The following is a 22135-nucleotide window of genomic DNA, read 5'->3' as shown; positions in this document are numbered from 1 at the left end:
AATGTTTGAAATATGACACACGATAGGGGCGCCTCTAGTGTCGGTTATCAAACGGTTACGGGACGGACAGACGGAAGGAAGGACGGACACCTGTTGAATGGGTTATATATATAGATTTAGCATGAAGTAATTTAAAAATGAGTACGTAATAACTGATTGTCATATCGTTTAAAAGTTGCAAATTTCACCCCACCGAAGTCAGGTGGAAAGAGCACCACCCACAGTTTTTCTAGGAAATTGAACTCTGACCCTAGGACTGAACACTTAGTATTTTTTTTTGTTAAATAAAATTTGTAATCTAATTTTGTAAATTTGGGAGTGCTTCAAATATGACGTTAAAACGGGGTTTTATGTCGTTACAAGTGGGTTTTTTAACATTATCTAGTATAGTAAAATCGTGGGACCGACAAAAATTTGACGTATTAGGGTTGTTGTTACATCCAATGACATTATAATTGGGTTAAACTGTAGTGTATTCTCAAAAAAATATTGATTAAATATTTTTTAAAATTTTGTCTGTGTGAGAAGCTGGGGGTTGAGGTATGAGGCTTACCCCTTTTCTCTGACGTCATTCCAGTGAAGACTGGTGTCAGTGGATGGCATTCTTATGTTACACATTAGCCACAGTTTCAATTATCTTCTAGTTAGTATGAGTGAGAGAGTCAGTGAGGTTGTTGATAAGGTGTTGGCAATACACGAGTTAGATTAACCATTGTTATAACTCAACAAATTTAATATAAAAAGAAATGATTACATATGACTAGGTACAATCAATATACAGACAATTAACTTTTTCCTGACTGCGAGGTTCTAGGGATATAGTTCGCATTTCTAACTACTTACAAACTAACATACCGAGAGAGAGTTTACAGAGAGCAGTTAACAATCATACCTCTTTACAGTTGGTCTAGTAGTCAGGGATGTCAAATATCTAGGAAACAAGGAGACAATCTGAACAATAGATTACAAGGTGGAGAAGACTTCTGGGTGGACAATTGCGCTGAAGATCGGGTGCATGGTTGTTTTATCTCCCATCAGGTGTGGAAATTTGGTCAGGTTACCTTGGATTTTACTCGATGTGTAATCGTGTGGGCCAGCTAGGATGGTGAGAATTAGACTAATCTGGCGGATTTCGATTAATTGGGTTAACAGATTTGCAACCATTATGGAAATATTTCCGTTGTTTTTCTTATCAAGCTATCCCTGCAGAATTATATGGTAATATTTAAATTAACTTTATTGAATTGATTTGTACTATTTCAGATAATATGCTTTATATAAATCTTATATACTGCCATCAGTGGTAGTTCTTAAAACATACATGGCAAACATTAGTCACTTAAGGTCACTATACTTTTATCATTATAAAAATTTGCTAAAAATTCAATTTTAATTGTACAGATAAGAGAACAATCACTTATATTCATTACATTATGTAGTTTTTGAAAGTATGGTTTATTTTAGTTAATTGCTTAAATTTATAATGAAAAAATTACATCATTTTTGATAAACAAATAAAATTTTTCAATTACATATTTTATTCTTGGCACGAAGGAGAATATTCTTATCTACATTTTGATGTAATAAATATTGACCTATTTGTTCCTGAAATATTGCACTCAAACAGTTCACATGTACTGTACCTGTTTCACACCTCTTTGCTAAACTTGGAATCTCATCATTAATTATTCTCAATCCCAGTCTACTCAAAATTAATGAAAAATTCAGTTATTTACTTACTGTAGTAAAAAAATAAAAAGAAAAATTTATAAATTGTGTTAAGGTTGTAAAGTACAGTAGAGCATCGATTATCCGACTCAATTGGGGACTGGGGTTGGTCGGATAACTGAAAAGTCGGATAACCGAAAAGTATGAAAAAATACATTATTAGTATAATGTATTAGGCCTGGTTTAAATACTAGCCTCTCTTTCATGGTCGAGCCAGTGTTGCCAGCTAAAACATGCAAAAATTTAACAAAAATAATATTAAAGTAGCCAAGACATAACCAAATATTGTAGCGCCACATCACTAGCGGACATTTGAATTTGCCGACTAGAACGCGGTCGGTTAACCGATAAGTCGGTAAATCGGGGGTCGGATAATCGATGCTCTACTGTACTATTTTTAGTATCTTAGGAAACTGACACTAACTGCGGCCGGTAAAACTTCCGTTAACCTAACGGGTACTTTACGCAGATTCGAGATTAGTTTGCCAGGCCTGGGCTTTTACGCGTGCACTGAAAAGAATTAGTAAGAATAACGACAAATATCAAGTCAAAGAAAAAGTTTCAAATATATTTAATTAGTAAATCGAAATTAACTATGTACAATTGTCTATAATCCAAAACAAAATTTATTAACGAAAATGAACAAGTCAACCCAACAATAAACTCAGCTACTTAGCTTAACTTAATATTAATTCCCCTTTGAAAATTCGACAAATCAAATACTTAGGAACTATGAACAGAATCTCTTACGAACTAAACGTCTATCCGTCACCTCACTATACTAGGAACCTGTTTCCTCAATCTTTTCAAATCGTCAATCGAATTCCTCTTTAACACCTTGGATAGCCTAATTCTCAATCTGGACTTCGACCAGGAATCACCTCACTCTGGAATTCACCTCGCTTTCTTCGGTTGACGTGCTGGTTTTATGCTGTGAGGTGACGTCACAACTCAGCTGGGTTAATCCCCTTATTTACATACTTAGTTTTCTAACATTAAGTTTCTTTCTGGCAGCTTTAATTTTCGACAAAAGCTTATAAACCGTTTACGAAGTATTTAGTACAATTTTCTGGGATGTTATGACAGTTTAGTAAGTTCTTTGCTAGTGAGTGTGGGGATTCCCCCATCCATTTTTTTTTCTGTGGGCCGTTTACTTCCGCTGGGCAGCGCAAGTGCATGAGATTTTTCCTACGGCGCTTGTTTTTTTTCGTGAGTTGGTTTATCTTCTTTTTTCGTTACTAATAAAAGAGTGGTGGGGAACCTTTGTCCTAAATAAACATAAACCCCAAACAAAATATAATAAAACAAAAAAATAATAATAAAATAAAAATAATGCTTGGACTCAGTTCCTTACAAGGTAGATTATTAGAAGAATAGAGATGTGAAGTAGATGATTGATGCTTTTAATTCATGAAAGTAGATCACACTCCACTAGAAGAGCCACTTGTGACTTACAAGCTTGGCTACCATGGCATTAGATTCTGAAAACAGTAAGGTTGTCATATGAAATTACTATTTCATTTATGTGAAGGAATTTTGTCATTTGTGTTATTTCAATTGTCTTTTAATATGATGATTATGTTATGAATTTTGTATTTTTAATCATTGATGAAGACTAAATTGTTTTTTGCTTTATTAATTAATGGTATATTTAATACACAGTAATCCCTCCATTTACACAAATTCATTTTAACACAGTTGGGAAGTTTTAAATTTTAATAATCAACTGGACACCAGATGTCATCACAATGCATAAATTAAAAATTTTTAAGGATTAAATGAATTAAAGTAAATTAACTTTATGTACATTGTATGTGCACTGTTAATAGTATGCACATATTGTAATTATACAAATTTAGGAGTTTCCCAATTTAATTTATTCCATAATCTTATTTACAGTTATGTAGCAGAGTTGTCAGATTGGGTGGTTATTGTCGGTTGTGCTACTTTTGATGGTGTTTTGGCAATGGTTGCTATTTGGGAGATTTTAGTTTATGGTGTTGTAACAGTGTACGTAGTTACCATTTTATAGAACAAGTCTTTTTAATCGTTATTGATCTTTTCTATACCATATGTGTTTGAAGTTTTTGATGTTTTTATTGAAGAATCATCTAGCAAAAATGACTTTTCTATCCCATTAATAGTAAAATATGTAATAGATCATTACTTTATGCAGCTTTCCATGATTCCATTTACACAGTTTTCATTTACATGCTGTTTCATGGACCATATTACTTGTTCTGTATAAATGGAGGGATTACTGTAATATAAATATTGTTTTTTATTTTTATTTTATATATTTTCTTTACAATACTCTTTGAGTTTGTTTTTCTCACTTGAGCTTGTCTTTTCTTTTGCTTATTTATTAAAAGTCTCAAATAAAACCTACATTATAATGAAATGTAAAATATTTACAACATATTTTTTAAAAATTTTGCTTGAAATTTTTTCAATTACAGTAGAGAGTCGTTTATCCAAATCAATTGGAAATTGGGGTTGTTTGGATAACTGATTATGTATGAAAAAATATATTAACCTGTCCGATGTTGAAATTTTTCTCCATTGTGCATCGCTTCGTGTTGAATTTTCGTCGATTTTAAGCCTAATGAAAATTTTTATAATAATAATAGAGGCTATTGTACCGTTAAAAATTATTTCTTTATTTTGTACAAACAAAATAAATATATTGAAAAATATAAAAACATAAAAATTATACTTTAGAAGTAAATCTAGTATCAAAAAAGTTTGATTCAGCACGACACAGTCTGACTAGAAAGCGTTTGGATAAATGACTCTCTACTGTATTTGCTTTTGTCTTTGAAGGAATGTATGTATTTTGAATAAATGTTCTCTTGATTGAATAAAACATTTAAGAAATCTAAACATTTATTGATTTATTGTAGGAAAATACTATTGATATGGATGATTGCTTATTAAAGAGAGGTCAGTTTTATGCTGGAAAATATAATGACGAATGGAAGAGAGTATGGGTCAGCGATATAATTAGTGAAGATATGGTAAGCCATAAAACATAGAGAATTTGTTAAATTAAGATTAAACAGCTATACAATAATTAATACTTAGAAGGAGATTAAAATAACAAAGAAAATTTTACCTATTAGTAGTAATTATTGTAAAATATACAATATGAAATTATGACTTATATGTTAAGAAAAATGAGTGAAAAAAAATAACATTAACACACAAATATATATATATATATATATATATATATATATAAGTTAAAGCTCATGCACATTATGTAAACATATGCAAAAGTTACTCATGCTTGTTCTTATTACTCATATGGCCATGCACTCATACAACTTAGGTGGAACAATGATGATAGCTCTATTATTCACATTTATTGGAAAAATTTTTAAGATGTTATAATTATAGTTTTCTATCACTTCTGATGTTATGATATTAACATATATCTTAAACATATTGTAAAATATTATAATTTCATTAATATGATATTTATTGCAGGTTTCTGTTTACTTTGTCGATTATGGTGGATTTCAATTAATTGGGTTAACGGATTTGCAACCATTATGGAAATATTTCCGTTGTTTTCCTTATCAAGCTATCCCTGCAGAATTATATGGTAATATTTAAATTAACTTTATTGAATTGATTTGTACTATTTCAGACTGTTTCATGGAATTCAGTTAAAATTTTACATACATTCATTTAATAATAAATACAAAAATATACTGAACATATATATATATATATATATATATATATATTATTGAATGAATGTAACACAGTTGTAAAATATAGTCTGCTGGTGCAGTAACAGACTAAATACCCAACAAACTTGGGACTGGAAGTTATCCATAGTTTTGAATTTTCTGAACATAGGCTAAATATATATTTAAAATATAAAATAAACATTGAAAAGTAAAGAAATAAATTGTTTTTAACAAATGATATACCAACAGTCACACTGAAACTGGTATTGGGCAACAGGTACTCCATGGAAATTTATTTATTTTATATTTAATTGGAACTGACAATGGACAATAGATTTCCACCCCCTGAATAACACAATTTACCCAAAAATAGAATAAAATACAACACAATAAAATACAATTAAAAATAACAAATAAAATTAACAAAGTAAAAATTTTTTAAAAAGAAATATACAAAATAATAAAAAGAAATAAAGAGAAAGCATTGGCATAAATGATTATATTTTGTAAAATCTTGATGAAGAAGATGTTTAATGGGGAACATATAATGGAGCAATAAAAAAAAGGATCTATGACTTAATGCTAATCAATAAAAGGGGGTTTGTAGACATGATTGTAATCTAGTTATTCTGGAGGGAACGTCCAACCTGAGCCAGTAATTGTATATTATGCTATTAAAGTTTGGTTGAGATATTTAACTCTTTCTTTGAAATTAGGTATTCCCAGTCTGACTCTTGCGACATCGGCATTATTAGTGTATAGAAGATGGCAAAATTTGTTTTAAAGGAAATATATTTTGTGTATTTCCTTAATAACTTTGTTTAATAAAGAAGGGGCTGACGTTGCCCAGATTGATAAGCAGTAATCTATTAAGGACTGAAAATTTGCAAAGAAAATTGAAAATAGTACAGTTTTTAAGGATATAGGTTTACAAAACTGCCATAAAATTCCCCAACAAACTTCAATACATTTTGCGATTTTTTTCTATATGACCTTTAAAGAATAAAGAAGCTGCACAATGAACTATAGCTGCACTTCTGCATGCAAAAGTTAAAAATAGCCAGTTTTCTGGTAATTCCATATTTCTGAAAGCCAGATATTTGATAAAAGCAGCAACTAAAACCAAAACCAGTAGAAAAAAGTAACAGATCCAGACATGCACATCCAACCAGGCATATATACTATCCCCATTATAGATCACAGAACCAATCACTACTTGGAATATGTAGATGCTACGTGCCCTGTAAACACCTACCTCAAAGAGCATTGGAATTCCAACTTGAATTCCATCAGCTAACACTGCTTTAGCCATCTTTGCCTCCAACCCTGACATGGAAATACATTTCAATCGTGCACATTTCATATATAACTCCACCCAAAGATATTTAGAGCAGGTAGAACTTTACAAGGTCACCCAAAAAAATACTGCTATTAACTTTTATGATGTAGATTCCTCCCTCTTGCATGGAAGATGTACTGTAAAGTTTCTATCCTCTTCTATGAACTGTAAAGTTTCTATCCTCTTCTCCCTCTCTTTCTTTTTAACATCACCTTCCCTCTTGACATTTGAATGACAATCCCACCATTTTAACAGCTGTGAGGTTATTTAGCCTGAAGATGCCCATTTAACACTGTCAAAAACTTTAGCTCTGTTACTTTTTCTGCTGGTTCTTGGTTTTGGTTGCTGCTTTTATCAAATTTACTCAGTTGTGAATGGTGGTTTTATGCCAGATATTTGGTCTGGTATTTGCTATTATTTTGAATTTTGGTGTATGTAAAATTGTTAGAACAATGATGAGGCAGTCCTTTAGCTTAGAATTAAACTTTATTCTAATCTAAGACTATACATGCACGTTTATTTTTAAGAAATTTTACAATTTTTTAAAGATTATTGTTTTTTAAAGGTTTCTTCTTGTTTTGAGTGGTCTTGCACAGTGTTGCCAGTTCATACACAGTTTGTGATATTCACACTTGCTTTAGTTTAGTATTCCCTAACAAAAATACCTACATCCAAAATTTTTATCAAGAACTTTTGTTATATTAACTCTATTTTTGAAGTAATTATTTCAGTTTTATAGTGTTAATATAATAAAAATAATTGATTAAAAAATTAATATGTGCATTTATATTTCAAATTTAACAACTTTGGAATTTGAAAGGCAAATTATATTTTATACCCCAAATGTATTTTATTATTTAATTTATTTTATATATGCTGATATTTGATCATTATTAAAAAACATGCAAGTATTTTTGATGGTGCATTACCACCTTCTTCAGGCAAATCAAAAAAATATTGACAGTGCATTTGCCTGAAGATGACGACAATGCACTATCAAGAGTATTTGCATGTTTTTTTTTATTAAATAAATTTTTTAACACCATAAGACAAGTGTTTTTTTTTTTTTACTTTAATGTATGTAATGTGTCAAGTGTTCTTTCAACCCTTTTTTTTATAAGTTGGTATTATTAATAGCATTAATTCCATAATATTTCATCATTCATGATTTTTGGTTCACCCTGTATATAGTCTGAATAACTTTTTTTTTGGCTTTTCGAATTGCAGCTCAAGTAATTTTTGGGCTGCAATTTGAAAAAATTATAGATCTATAAATTCCCATTATCATCGATCTGTCTGTCTTTCCTTAATCTCGAGAATGGAGTTAGACAGATGACCTACATGACTCTGTTGCTAACAGAAAAGTATGATGTACAGGGGTAAGAGACTACTACAGTAATTTGAGGTGGAGAGCATATATTTTAAATTAAAAAATTATTAAAAATATGATTAAAAATTGTAGCTCAATTGATCAAAAACTGTTGTTTCATTTTGTTAATCTACCATACCATAAGGGATGCACAGGTTAGGGAATTTGTACAAAGGTGGTCAGGGAAAATCAGGAAAATTCATGGAATTTAAAATAAAAATGTGAGTAGGAACACTGTACATATTTGTTTATAAATTTGTACTTTAATGTTCACTCTATTTGAATGATTTGAAAGTCTTTTTTATCAATGAACTTTAATTTTTTTGGTACTTCAGTTTTATAATTTTTGCTGATTGTATTTTTATATACTGTAATATCTAAATGATGCAAATTAAAACAAAATTATCAAGTTGGAGTTTCTATTAGATCTTTTTTTTATCCAGAATAAATAAAAGCAATCAAAGCTTTCCTGTTTATTGATCACTTCACTTAATAAACTAAGTTCCATTCCTACAATTGGGTTGTTAAGTGAGGAGTGACTGTAGTGTCCCCTAGTATCATTGTTAGTGTTTAATGCAATGGACAGTTTACATGTATTAGGTTTTAACAATTTGTTCATATTGTTTTGATTAATTATAATAGTTTATGCAGTTAAGCTTACCTGTTTACAGCCATGGTTCTTAACCTTCTTATATTCGCAGTCCACCAAATATTTCATAATTTTTTTGTGACCTCCATTTTTTTTAATAATAATTTATATTTCTTAAATTATCTATAATAAATTGAATGTTATTTAAATAGATAAATGTAAATCAGAACTTTATTATTTCATTATTATATAAAAAAATCAAAGTTCACAATTAAACACGAAAACTCATTAATTCTTAACAAAAAATAAAATAAGAAACATGTCGATAAATCGATCCAAAGTCCATGCTAAAACTAAAACACCCACAACTTGTTGTAAAGATTTTGCATATCTTTTGCAAAAATATTTAAATTTTCAAAGCCTACTACTAAGCCTACTATTTTTCCTAATTATTTTTAAAATTCTGAGCATTGATAGAATTGCTTTGGAATAAAAGAAGTAAATACTGCGGTGTAAGTAGAATATTTGCATTTATTTCTTTCTGTACTAACAAAGTTGTATGTAGGAAGAAATAAAAAATAAATAAAAAAAACTGAATAGGAAAACTTTATCTTTTTTTATTTCACTTTTCAATACGATATTCGGTTATACATCAATTTTCTTTTTATTATATTCTGAAGGAAATTCTGCATAATTTGGTGACTCCCAGCAAACTTCTTATGGACCCCCAGGAGGCCACGGCCCCCTGTTAAGAATCACTGGTTTACAGTATTAGATTTTAGTTTTGTTATTTGTATAAATTTGAAAAAGCATTAGAAATTAATATTGTTCCTTCAAGAAATATTGTAATTTATCCAATTAAGTACCTTTGAAAGAGAAAGGTCATGCCTTTCAGAAAGTCCTTCCACTTCCAAAATGCAAATAAACTGACAGAAGAAGAAACAAACTTATTTTTTATTCTTTAATGTTTCATTTTTAAAATTTTGATAAAAATGAAAGTTTAATTTCAACATCCATTTCATACATATAATCTTGATTTTGAATTAGTAAAGAAATTTTTTTGCTTGATACAAATACAGTGAAACCTTGCTTAATGAGTATTTCGCATAATGAGCAAAACAAATTGTAAAAATTTGCCTCGCTTAATGAGCGATATTTTGCATAACGAGTGACAGGGAGAGGGGAAGTCCCAAATTGTGTGCATGCGACATGCTCCATCAGTCTGTGTTTACCACTCCTTCCGCTAGCATCTTAGTGTCACTTGTGATCACACATTACTTATAAACATCAACAACCATCACCCGTTATATAATAAACATGCCAAACAATGTGCCAAATTCTTGGGTCGTTAAATTCAATAACCGGTTCCAGATTAAATTTTAGAAATGTCTTAATTAAAAATTAACTATTTATAATTATTAAATTTAATACAAGATGGAAACATAACTGCCTACCTCTAGTCAAATTAATTAATTTCTAATATTTAATTATAGCATTTACATAACCCAAGAATTTGGCATATTGTTTGGAGTGTTTATCAAACATATTAGCTGTGATTTTTTTTTTTTTTTTTTTTTTTTTTGTTTCTGCAAATCGAATTCTCATTCCAGGATGGTTCATTCTGCACTAGAAGAAAAGATGATGATTCACACTCCTTAACAGTGTATATTGTACAATGTTTTTTGAATAAACATTATACATAAAACATTTCAGCATTTTTTCAGCGTGGAATGCATTATCGTATTTTACATTAATTTCTATGGAAAAAATTGTTTCGCTTAATGAGTGTTTTGCATTACGAGTAAGACTCTGGAATGAATTATGCTCGTTAAGCGAGGTTCCACTGTAGTAAGAAATACCCTACTTATTATCACTATAATTATATATTTTTTAAGGTGTTGAACCTCGTGAGAAAGATTGGAATCCGATGCATTGTATGCAATTTAAAAAGATGGTGGAAGGTAAAGAATTTGTTTCCGTGATAAAGAAGAAGATGCCAGACAACAGTACTGGTTTTGTGGGAGAAAAGTTAAGTTTGTGCTTAATAGATACTTCTCATCCTGATAAAGACGTATATATTGATAGACTTTTGCATGATGCTGGAATAGTAAAGCTTGTGTTTCAAAGGTAGTTTGCCTTTAAGTATACATTGTAGAAGAATTCACTTTGTGATGATTTCAGTTATTTTCAAATACTATTGTATATTTAACTTTGCTCCAAAAATAATTAAGGAAATATCAAAAAGTTACCACTTCTAATATTGATATTTAAGAGTGTATGTGGAGAAATAAATGTAAATACATAAAATATATATGCACTCAAATATTAAATATCTTAGTAGTAAATTTTATTGTTCTTACAACTATGCTGTTATCTTTAAATATTTTAGAATTTGTTTTTGGAAATAATAACTTATGAAGAAGTAGTCTTATTAGGAACATTCAGTTAAGTCATAAAATAATATCTACAGTTCATTTTCTTATATCAGTAAATAATTTAAAATGTGAATTCATTGCAAATGCTAGTTTTTATTTATGCAAAATATTCTTCACTTATGAAAATGTCACTTTTCCAATTTTATGAAATTAATTTATTTTCATTTAAACATAATTAAAGAAATGGAGGGAAAAAAATTTAAAAATTATTACAAATCATTTTCAATAAATAAGAATGTACAGATGTGTATAAATAAATAAATATTTGTAATTAATTGATAATGTATCCTTGTCTTTCCTTCATTTGATAGCCAAAACCTTATATCTCATTCTTCATGCCCATTTTGCATGATGTATGAGAAATGGGATTCAGCATTTTTAGATCAGAAGCGATGGGTTCCATTTCTGAAGAACTGAAATGACTTAAACTCTAGTTTCTTGTGGTCATATTCACCATGTCAAGTTACATTTAAGAGTAAGATTTGAATTGAAAGTTCAGATAAAACTGATATGCCACTTGCCAGTTATAATGCCATCTGCTATATCATAGATTCTGATTTAATGAGTGTCTTTCTAGTTCCCTTGTTTTGAGATTCTGAGAAAAACAAGAAGGATGTTTCTATAAACCTCACACTGTGGGAGACTTTCCTAATAAAAAAAAAAAAAAACAGTCCTAAGTAATAAGTGGAATTTCTCAGAAATTTCAGGCACTTTTCTTGGTGAAAGAAAAAAGATGCTTACTGTGTACAGTAAATAAGGGTTTTTATAAATTTTCTAGTTATGCAATGGTCTTCTTTCTATGATAGGCAGGGTTTGTTAATTTCTTTTAAGATCACTAACCACTACACAGTGACATGATTTTCTTATTTTGTAAGTTCTTTGCCAGTCCAGATGGGTTGATATTATAATAATACTGAAATTCTTACTGTTTGTCAGCATTAAATAGGTTTTTAATATAAAATTAAGTATAACAAGCACTTTTGACAAATACAAAATTGTCTTCTTCGGGCAACGAACAAAAGAATTTGAATACAAAAGGACATTCTAATAGAACGATTAAGAACTATGACATATTAACCATTTTTTAAGATTACAACACATCAACATTTTTTTAAACAGATATAAAATACATTTCAGAGGTGTGTATATTAAACAGTTAAGAAATTGTAAAAACATAAGGAACATGCATCATATAGAACATCCATCCAATGTTAAAACATCAGATGATAAACAAATAGTATACACATATCAACATCACCAAATATAGAAAGAAAACAATAATATATATATATATATATATATATATATTATTTTTCTTATATTTATTTTGGGTTGATATTTAATGATGGATACAATAATCTGAGTGTCTTACAAAACAGGTATGTGCTCCTGTTACAGATTAATTCTGCTAGGACTATGGATTCTCATGCTCTTGATATCAATAGAGTACAAACATTCAGACTGCCAAAGAACTTGTGATCATAACCATCATAGTGCTTCCCTCAACAAAAAAGAGAGAACTCAGATTTTAAACTATGAAGCAACTCTAGAACTGTTGTTTTTCTTATAATTGATAGGTCATGATAAGTCTAAAATTTAACCAGCAACATCTGAACAAGACAAAGAATAGATATTACAACTGTATAGACATTTCCTCTTTCTATGGAAGCAACCAGGCAAGTAAGGTCACCAAGTGTCCAGTTACAATTGTTTAGATCAGGAGTCACCAAACTTTTTTCATAGCCAGATAACTGAGAGAATGACGAGCACAGGCCATATAACAATTTTGTTCAGTACAGCACACTGAATATACAAAAAATAAAGACAACCAAAATATTTATTTGCCAATACACAAACATGATCACTACAGCAAGCTCATAATCACTTTCCTTAGAAACTTCATTGCAGGGACTTATACAAAAAATGCTCTGATATCCAAAGTCATAAAAAGTTGCCAAATTTTTTATTTCACTGATTTTCCTAAAAAGTTATATTACTGTCAAATGCAAAAATCAGATTAAGTAAAAATGCCAAAATTGGTCCAAATTTACTACATAAAACAATTAAAATAAGTGCATCTACAATTTATGGTATTTTCATATAAATAATTATATTTTAGCTCATTTGTGGCACAGTGTGGCAACAGGCCGAATGAACTGACCTTGTTTGGTGACTTCTGGTTTAGATGTGACATCTAGGTAACACACATACACATAGTCATGACCACCTGATAGCCACATTCCAATAAGAACTGTTTTAAATGGTCAATGAGTGCCACATTTTGTAAGAGCTGGCACAAAATGACAATCTAATATTCTGATGGCAACCTTTGGAGGCAACTGTGTGATTTTTGCCTCTGGTCTGCATTGAATCCATTTCACAGAGATCTTTCACATGTCTAGAATGTCAATTATATGAGAAACCCTTTCATGAGGATTTCATTCACATTTTCATCTGTCATTGCTGAAATGGGTTGTCCATAGCATGGCTCATTTGTTACCTTGACATGGCCATTTCTTAAACATGCCAATCATTATTTTGCCATTGTGAGGGAAGGGCAGTCCCACCCCCTAAGAGTAGCCAGAATCTCAGAATGAATCTTCTGAACTCTTTTTCCTCTGCAGAAACAAAACCTTCACAATCACACACTCCTCATTGTTGCTGAATTCTGGTGTTGATGCAGCCATCGTGAATTCAAATTGTCAAAGTAAGCAAACTAATGGTCATAATAGTGTTATGGAGCATGCATTTTAGTAATAACATCTCTATTATTCTTGTAGCATGATTTTGTAACATTACCCAGACACAAGAGAACAAACTTTTTAGCATTTTCTTACATTTATTTATTTACTAAATCAACATATAGGAAACCCCAATTACAGGTCTTTTACAAAGGAATATAACAATAAAAATTAGAACATTAAAGATTACTCCTCCACATAACACTGGAGAGATCTGTTTAAAAAAAATATATATATACTTGTTTTTTTAACAATGTCGCAGTAAACAAAAATTGAAAAATGTAAGACACAATTTCCACATTAAAATAAATGTTCAATATTAAACATCTTGCATAGTAACTGCCAAAACTGTCACTTAGAACTAAACAAATCTAATTGATAGCCAAAGCAATCATAAACAAACATCATCACTACAACCTGATACATTATAAAACTATAAGCCAACCAAGCCAACTTTAGTACCAAATTGTTTCATAATTTATTAGTATTATAGCCATTATCTAGCCTGATGGACATGTGGCATTAGTTGGCTTGTAAAGCAATTATAGTGCTACTGATTTATGAATATATATATATGTTCTGAGCAATATTAGATTTGCACAAAGGAATTTTAAATCAAATAGTTCCTTGTAGACACAGGTACTAGCAGATATAATTGTTCTAACAAAGCAGGAGTCTCAATTTCAGATTGTAACAGAGACCTTAAAACTTTGCAATATCCAATGTATGCAGTTGTCATTAAAGGTGGAAAATGTATTTCAGCTTCTTGATTTAATGTAAATTTCCTTTTACAATACAGAGGATGCAGATACAATAGAGAGAGCACACAGAGAATTTGTTACATTTTGCTATGAGATGTGCAGTCTGTAAGATCAGATGATTATTTGGTCAAATATGTAATGAAGCAAAAAAAAAAAATAATAATAATCATTAAATATTTCTCATTGTTGAGGTGTGCAAATAGCTTCCCAGCTGTAATAGGATGCAAAAATCTTTCTGCTCCAAGAGATGAGAAAGACTCCTACATAATTAGGTAAAATGATATGGTAGTCATGATGCCAGGGTCTGGAATAAGTTTTCTATATCAGGATATTCAATTAAAAAAGAATTGTTATTCCTGAGGACACTCATCTTCTAGGTGATAGTGTCTGTCTTTTAAATTCATGCCTTATGGTGCCATATAAGGATAATGGACAGCAAAGCAAAATTATTTTGATATGAAATTAAGTTCTGCACATAGTGATTGATCAAACTTATGAGAAAATGTTTGGAAGATTTTGTAGGTTGAACCTTATTATTTTTGGAACTAAATCCATCTTGAAAATCAGAACTGCAACCTGCATTCTGCACAATGTGTGTATCAACCAGGACGATGACACTGAAGAAAAAGTGGGACTTTTTCTTTTTCAGTGTCATCGTCCTGTCATCCCACAACTAGAGGAAGACTTGTAAGTTCTAAATATTCCATCTCAGTAGGATCTTGTAACAAAATGAATGCAATTGCAAATCAACTTTATGTAGAGAAATGATGATTAAACTAAAATTGCAACAGTAAAATAATAATAAAAAATCTGGGCTTTCTAAAGATTCTGACAGACAGTTCAAAATTCAACCAATATTGAAAAGCATGAAATAAAAGTGGTAATAAAATTCAAAATGTTTTGTTAAATTCAATTGAAAATATAATTTATATAAGTGAATAATAATTATTTGAATAAAGAAATTTATGAGTTATTTAATTGTAACGATTATTTTAATAATTATAATAGAGATTATTTTTCATCATTTAAGTTATATTAAGGTAAAAAATATTTTAATACATTAACTAAATATTATTAAATTATTGATCATGTAATAGTATGTACCACAATTAATTTAAACTAAACATAGTTTAATATTAAAGGGGTGGGGAGATAGATAGTTGTCATATGTCATATCTTGAGAGATGTCAGACTTAATGAAGGTGTTATTTGTTATTAATATTTATAATTTTTAAAAAATAAAACTCATCATTACCCTTAAAATTAAGCTTTGTCATTTGATGATAATAAAAAATATAAAAAGTTATGATAGATATCACTAGTCTCACTTATATGTCTTTTTTAATTATCCACAATTAACAGAGACCAAAATCAAAACAGTTCACTTTATTTCACCTATTTAACAATGCATTTTGGATTGGCAATTTTCCAATCCCTCTTCAGGCTCACAGCTTCAGTGTATAAGGTTTTTGTCTATAACATAATGAACAACATGCACAGCATAAGATTTTGCGAAACTAGCGGGACAAAATTACATTAAGAATGGAACAATTTAATTGTAATCAAAATATATTTGCAATAATTAAAATAAATCTTAAAACATAAAAGAAATGTAATTTTATACATTACATACTATCACAACTATTTCTATCATCAGAATCAATAGTCTCACTAGAAAGAGAATTGCTATCATTTACTTGTGTGTTTGTTGCTGCTGCTATTTGGATATTTGGAGCCTGTATCAGCTTCATTACCTCTGGATTAATAACTACTCTTGTATGCCTTTCTTGTTTTCTTCTTGTAGATGTAATTATTGGGTCTGACGTCATCATAAAATTATGTAGTAAATCTTTATTTGTTGGATTCTTAACACTTGCATGTTCTAGACAGTTTGCTTCCAATTGGACTGATGTTTGAAGAAGCACAGGAGTCTTGCCATAAGGAACTCCAGAAAAAGTTTTATATTACTTCTGGACCATACATAAGTATCTTGTGGAGAGTAACTGGCATTGGATACCAATTATAAACATACAAATTTGCAGTCTCGTCACAATACACTTTAAAGAAATTATTCAATTTACAACTGATTAATCCATTATATTAGAAGCCACATCAGCATTTTAAAGAAATCTAGCACTGTTATCATTGTTAGTATTTCCTCCTCCTTGATTTGGAGTGTCCGATAATAGTCTTATTTCTGACAAATCTGTTTATGATTTCTTTCTAGCTTTAACATTTTGTTTTTCTTCAGGCATAGGACACTGCCATTTCTGTACATCCAATATATTAAACATATTCATCAATTTTATTTGCACATATAGAGTAGATAAACCCTAAGAAAATGTCTGAACATCACTATTACGTTGTCGAACCATTTTAAAATTATTCATATCTTTTGACATTGCTTGGAAAATTTAGTATTTTTGGGTTGTCCCATTTCATCATCATATATCGTTTTTCAACATTTCATATAATTCTTGTCTCGATGCTTTTGTGACAGTACCTGTAAAAAGTCATTATTTTGTAATAAAGCATTTTACTGAATTCAAAATTTCATTGTACGAGGTCCATAGATCTTCAAGATTATAAAAAAAATACAAGACCCCAACGTACAAAGTATACAAAACTTTTGGCAGTCTGTTACAATTGTTAATTGCAATTAACTTCCGATTAACCTGTTAATATAGAGAGGTGGTATTTTGTTACAAATCTAAACGTTCGAGAAACCATTTACAAATTTAAATTTAAACTACATACCCTGATGTAAACGTTCTGTGGTGATTTGGTGAATTACCTAGAAAAGATTTAATTTTGAACTTCAGAAAGCAACCATCACTATTCCAGCACTCTCTTCAATATCTAATCAAGTTGAAAGTGATTTTTGAACAGTGATTAATAATACAAGCAGGCCGTACTGCATTGCAATTTTTTGTGGACGGCTTGTTTAATGTATCAGCTTTATTTTTAAAAGGTTATAAGTGAATATATTGTATGTTATTTTTATAACTTTTGTCCTGCTAGATTTGCAAAATCTTACATTGCATGTCATAACGAGATTTGAGCTTGAAATTGAGTGTTAAACTGTAGAACAGGGAGATTAAAAAGTGAGAAATTACTGTATACATATACATATATGCACCAAAATATACAGTACTGAAACTCTCACATCTTGAATGCACATATGTGTTTGTCAATGGTGCATAACTCCAGACACCTGTGTTCCCAGTAGTGAAAAGGACTTACATTACCCATACAGTGGTAAATCAACACACTAATAGTGTGTGTGTGTGTGTGTGTTACTTTCTTTCAGGAGAAATAACCAGGCCAGTCTTTAGGTGTGGGTCTTGGGCCCAGGGCCTCCTAACATTCGACACATCGAAAATATGCAAAATTGAATAGAGCAACAAGTAATAAAATTATTATAAACAGTAAACAATCAAAAGATATAATTATGTTTAATAAAATTTATCAAATATAACAATATATTTAGCAAAGAAAGCTAATTGAAAAAAATTTATGAACATTAACCCTCCATTACGAATTCCTTAAGGGGGCTTCCAAGCTTTTCTTGGCCCAGGGCCTCACTCATACCAAAGATGGGCCTGGTGACAACAAGGTAATATTGTTTGTCTTTTCATTTCAGTATTGTATATTTAGCTGCATACTGTATTTACTAGTGTACAAGTACTCTTGAAAAGAAGCAACAGAACAGTATAGCTGCAGAACAGCCAAGGAGAAAAAGAAACATTCTTCACAGCACTGTGCTGCCATAAAATATTCAAAAATAAGGGAGTTTGGTATGAATTGTCTTTCTTTAGATTTCCTAAGGATCCAAACGATAAAAACTTATTTACAGTGTTTTTAATTACATCAAGTTCATTTATATATATACAGTCCAACTTGTTTATAATGTCATCCATGAGACCGGCAATTTTTTGACATTATAACCGAGTGTTGTTATCTGCGAAGTCTATTATTATCATATGTATAAAAATGCAAACTACATGTTTAAATCAACTTTATTTACATTATTATGTCTAAGTTTACATCTATGTAATTAAAAATTTCAAAAATTCCCTTTTATAAGAAATTTCTATTTGTCATAAATTTCAATAATGGCAGAACTTCCAGTTTTGAGAATAATGTTGAATCAAAAAGCAACAAAAGCTTAAACTAATGTATGCCAATTAAAAATAATTCAATTACTACTTTATAAACTATTTGATGTAATATGTTATATTAAAAATAATAGAATATTTAACAATTTAGCATAAAATAATTTGAAAACGAGTACATGATAACCGATTGTCACGTCGTTAAAAGTGTAGCAAACCTCACCCCACCGAAGTCAGGTGGTGAGAGTACCACCCACAGTCGTTTTAGACCCTAGGACTAAAGACGTATTTTCTTTGTGAAATAAAATTTGTAATCTAATTTTGTAAATTTGGGAGTGCTTCAAATTTGACATTAAAACAGGGTTTTATGTTGTTACAAGCGGGTTTTTTAACATTATCTAGTATAGTAAAGTGGGGGGACCGATAAAAATTTGACATTACATTAGGGTTGTCGTTACATCCGATGACGTTATAACCAAGTTATATATATATATATATATAGTCTATCTTGATACATTCCTATGTTTGATCATCATGAAGGTCCAAAAGATGGGTGATAAACTACTGAAGGAAACATTATCTTAGTAAAACTACCAGAGTACTTAACAAAAAATTGCTGCTTATGTGTGGATCACTTTGATGATCAAATGTTTATGAACAGTGAAAAGAAGAATCAGTTAATCTGGAAAGCTGTTCAAACAAATTTTGATATTCCAAACTCTCAAAAACTTTTAGCTCCTGCAGTGATCTGATGATCTGTCACTGTCTCCGAGGAAGAGAAGTAAGTACTATTTTTTGGCAATTTTTGTATTATATTCCACAACACACAATTATGACAATATAAATCATTTGCTATGTGTACTTAAAATGCAAAGGATTTAATTTTAAAAGTGTAATAGTAAATCTCTTACTCAGAAATATAATGATTGTATTCTAGTTCTACCTTCTTTAACAGTTATTAGACCTTCTAGCTCAGTTGATGCTCCAACAAACATCACAAAGCCTAAAATAGCTCCCTGCAGTAACCAAAGCTTTTCAGTTGCAATTCAGTTTGTTGGGCTGGAAACTTATACAGAATTCACAGTAGGTGCAACAGTTTCCAGTTTCAGCACAATATCAGCAACTCCTGCTGATCCTGAAACAATCATGACTAAACATATGAACCCTGCAATCCCAAGTTCCACAATGTTCCCAGGAACAAGTAACATTAGTGCAGAAGAATTGTTAACTAAAATTGAAAACCAAAGAAAATTTCCCAGCTGCAGAAACAATTAGCAAAGCTAAAGCATCTGCACCTAAAAACAATTAATTGATAAGGAGCAAGTAACAAAATACATATCACAAAACTTCTCATGCTGGGAATCTAAAAATATTTTTTATCAATACAAATGGAGCTAGGAGATCACAATAAACACATTAACAGTATAAATGGACAAAAGAAATGCTTAATTTTGCTTTAGCTTTATACTTTCAAATTCCAGAAAGTTATTGCTTTAAGTGAGAGATATTTTCACTTCCTACCAAAAGTACCTTGCAGCAAAAAACAAAATATTTCTATTCAGCCAGGTTTTAACAATGAGCTGTTTGATATGTTAAAACACAAAATTCAACCAAGGCACCTAAATCAAAATTGCACTAAAAAAAAATTTAAAGCATATCAAAAATGCTAAATACTTTGAAAATGATGGTGATATGGGAATAAACATACAGTAGAGCGTGATAAGTGGAATAGCCGGAAAGTGGAACGATTTTCAGTCGGACTGTGTCGTGCTGAATCGAATGTTTTTGATACTAAATTTACTTCTAAAGTATAATTTTCATGTTTTTTATATTCTTTAATATATTTATTTTGTTTGTACAAAATGCAGAAATAATTTTTAACGATACGATAGCCTCGATGATTATTATAAAAATTTTCGTTAGGCTTAAAATCGACGAAAATTCAACACGAAGCGACACGCAACGGAGAAAAATTCAACAGGAAGCGATACGCAACGGAGAAAAATTTGAACATCGGACAGGTTAATGTATTTTTTCGTACAAAGTCGGAAACTGGAACAAATCATTAACTGGAAGGACCCCAGACCCCAATTGGTTCCACTTTTCGACGCTCTACTGTAGTTTCAAACTCTGCACTAGTATTTGTCATCAGGGAAATAAATAGCAATTTTAAGCAAGCTGTTGGTTATGCTTTAATTCATTCATCTATGTAAAGTAGTACAGTAGAGCATCGATTATCCGACTTAATTGGGGACTGGGGTTGGTCGGATAACTGAAAAGTATGAAAAAATACATTATTAGTATAGTGTATTAGGCCTGGTTTAAATACTAGCCTCCCTTTCATGGTCGAGCCAGTGCTGCCAGCTAAAACACGCAAAAATTTAACAAAAATAATATTAAAGTAGCCAAGACATAACCAAATATTGTAGCGCCACATCACTAGCGGACATTTGAATTTGCCGACTAGAACGTGGTCGGATAATCGATGCTCTACTGTACTTTGATTTTTTTCAGTTGGCAATTACATTAAAAAGTTAGAAGAAATTGATTTTGATGTACTCATCATTACTGATCAGGGTACTAACAACTTATTAAGCAGTCTGTTATTAGATTCAAATTTTAATTATTCATTTTAGAATAGTTGCAAAATTTCTGTTAAAAATAAAAGCTTTCAACTAATTCTTGTAGAAATGTTATTTTCAATTTATTACTTTCAATTGTTTTGCAAAATACAATTAATATAAAAATTTATCTGGCCATTACTACACATTAATAAGCAATAACACAAAACATATTTTTACTTCGTTATATATGTAAAGTATTGTAACATTCTTTTTATCATAACAAATTGCATAAAGTACATAAAAAAATTATGAAGTCTATGCAAAATTTTTACATACATTTGATAAGAAAACCAAATTAGACAATTTGAATTTTGTAATACTGTTTAAGTAAATGTTTTTTTAAAAAATTGGAATGAAGTTATGATTGATACATTACAAAATCTGTCTAATCATGAAGGGTTGGAGTTTTTCTCTTGACATTTAGCGGCAAATGCATGCAATGAGAGCGTCTGATCAAATTACAAATGAAACAGCTAATAATACAAAGTTTTGGGTATGAAAATGATGATTTCAATTTTTGTAGAAGTTGAAAACAGGTTGGAAAATTTCGTGTCAGTAATTCTGGTGCAAGCTAGCAGACAAATTATAAAGTAAGACTTTTCCCTTGCTTGATAGAAAATTTAATTTCAAATAAGTAAAATGTGCAATAAATTTTCTGCAAAAGCTGGAATTGCTGTCCCAGTTTAAGTTTGCATAAACTAATTTTAACTTTTAAAAAATTGAATGTATAAATAGA

At 30.1% G+C, this 22135-nt stretch overlaps 1 protein-coding gene across 2 annotated transcripts in view; it reads left to right on the top strand.

Moving 5' to 3' along the window:
* Positions 1-11152, top strand: part of tapas — a 191314-nt gene extending 180162 nt beyond the window's left edge. For both annotated transcript variants that reach the window (XM_067267916.1, XM_067267917.1), the window contains 3 exons: positions 4632-4745; positions 5218-5335; positions 10619-11152. In XM_067267916.1, the coding sequence (XP_067124017.1) occupies positions 4632-4745; positions 5218-5335; positions 10619-10854 (468 nt within the window). In that variant the 3' untranslated portion in view covers positions 10855-11152. The remainder of the gene's footprint in view (positions 1-4631; positions 4746-5217; positions 5336-10618) is intronic.
* Positions 11153-22135: the final 10983 nt, after the last annotated feature.

The sequence above is a fragment of the Centruroides vittatus genome, unplaced genomic scaffold (assembly GCF_030686945.1).
Source record: "Centruroides vittatus isolate TY-2023 unplaced genomic scaffold, ASM3068694v2 contig_3118, whole genome shotgun sequence".
Taxonomy (NCBI): domain Eukaryota; kingdom Metazoa; phylum Arthropoda; class Arachnida; order Scorpiones; family Buthidae; genus Centruroides; species Centruroides vittatus.
This window is presented reverse-complemented; position numbering and strand designations above follow the sequence as displayed.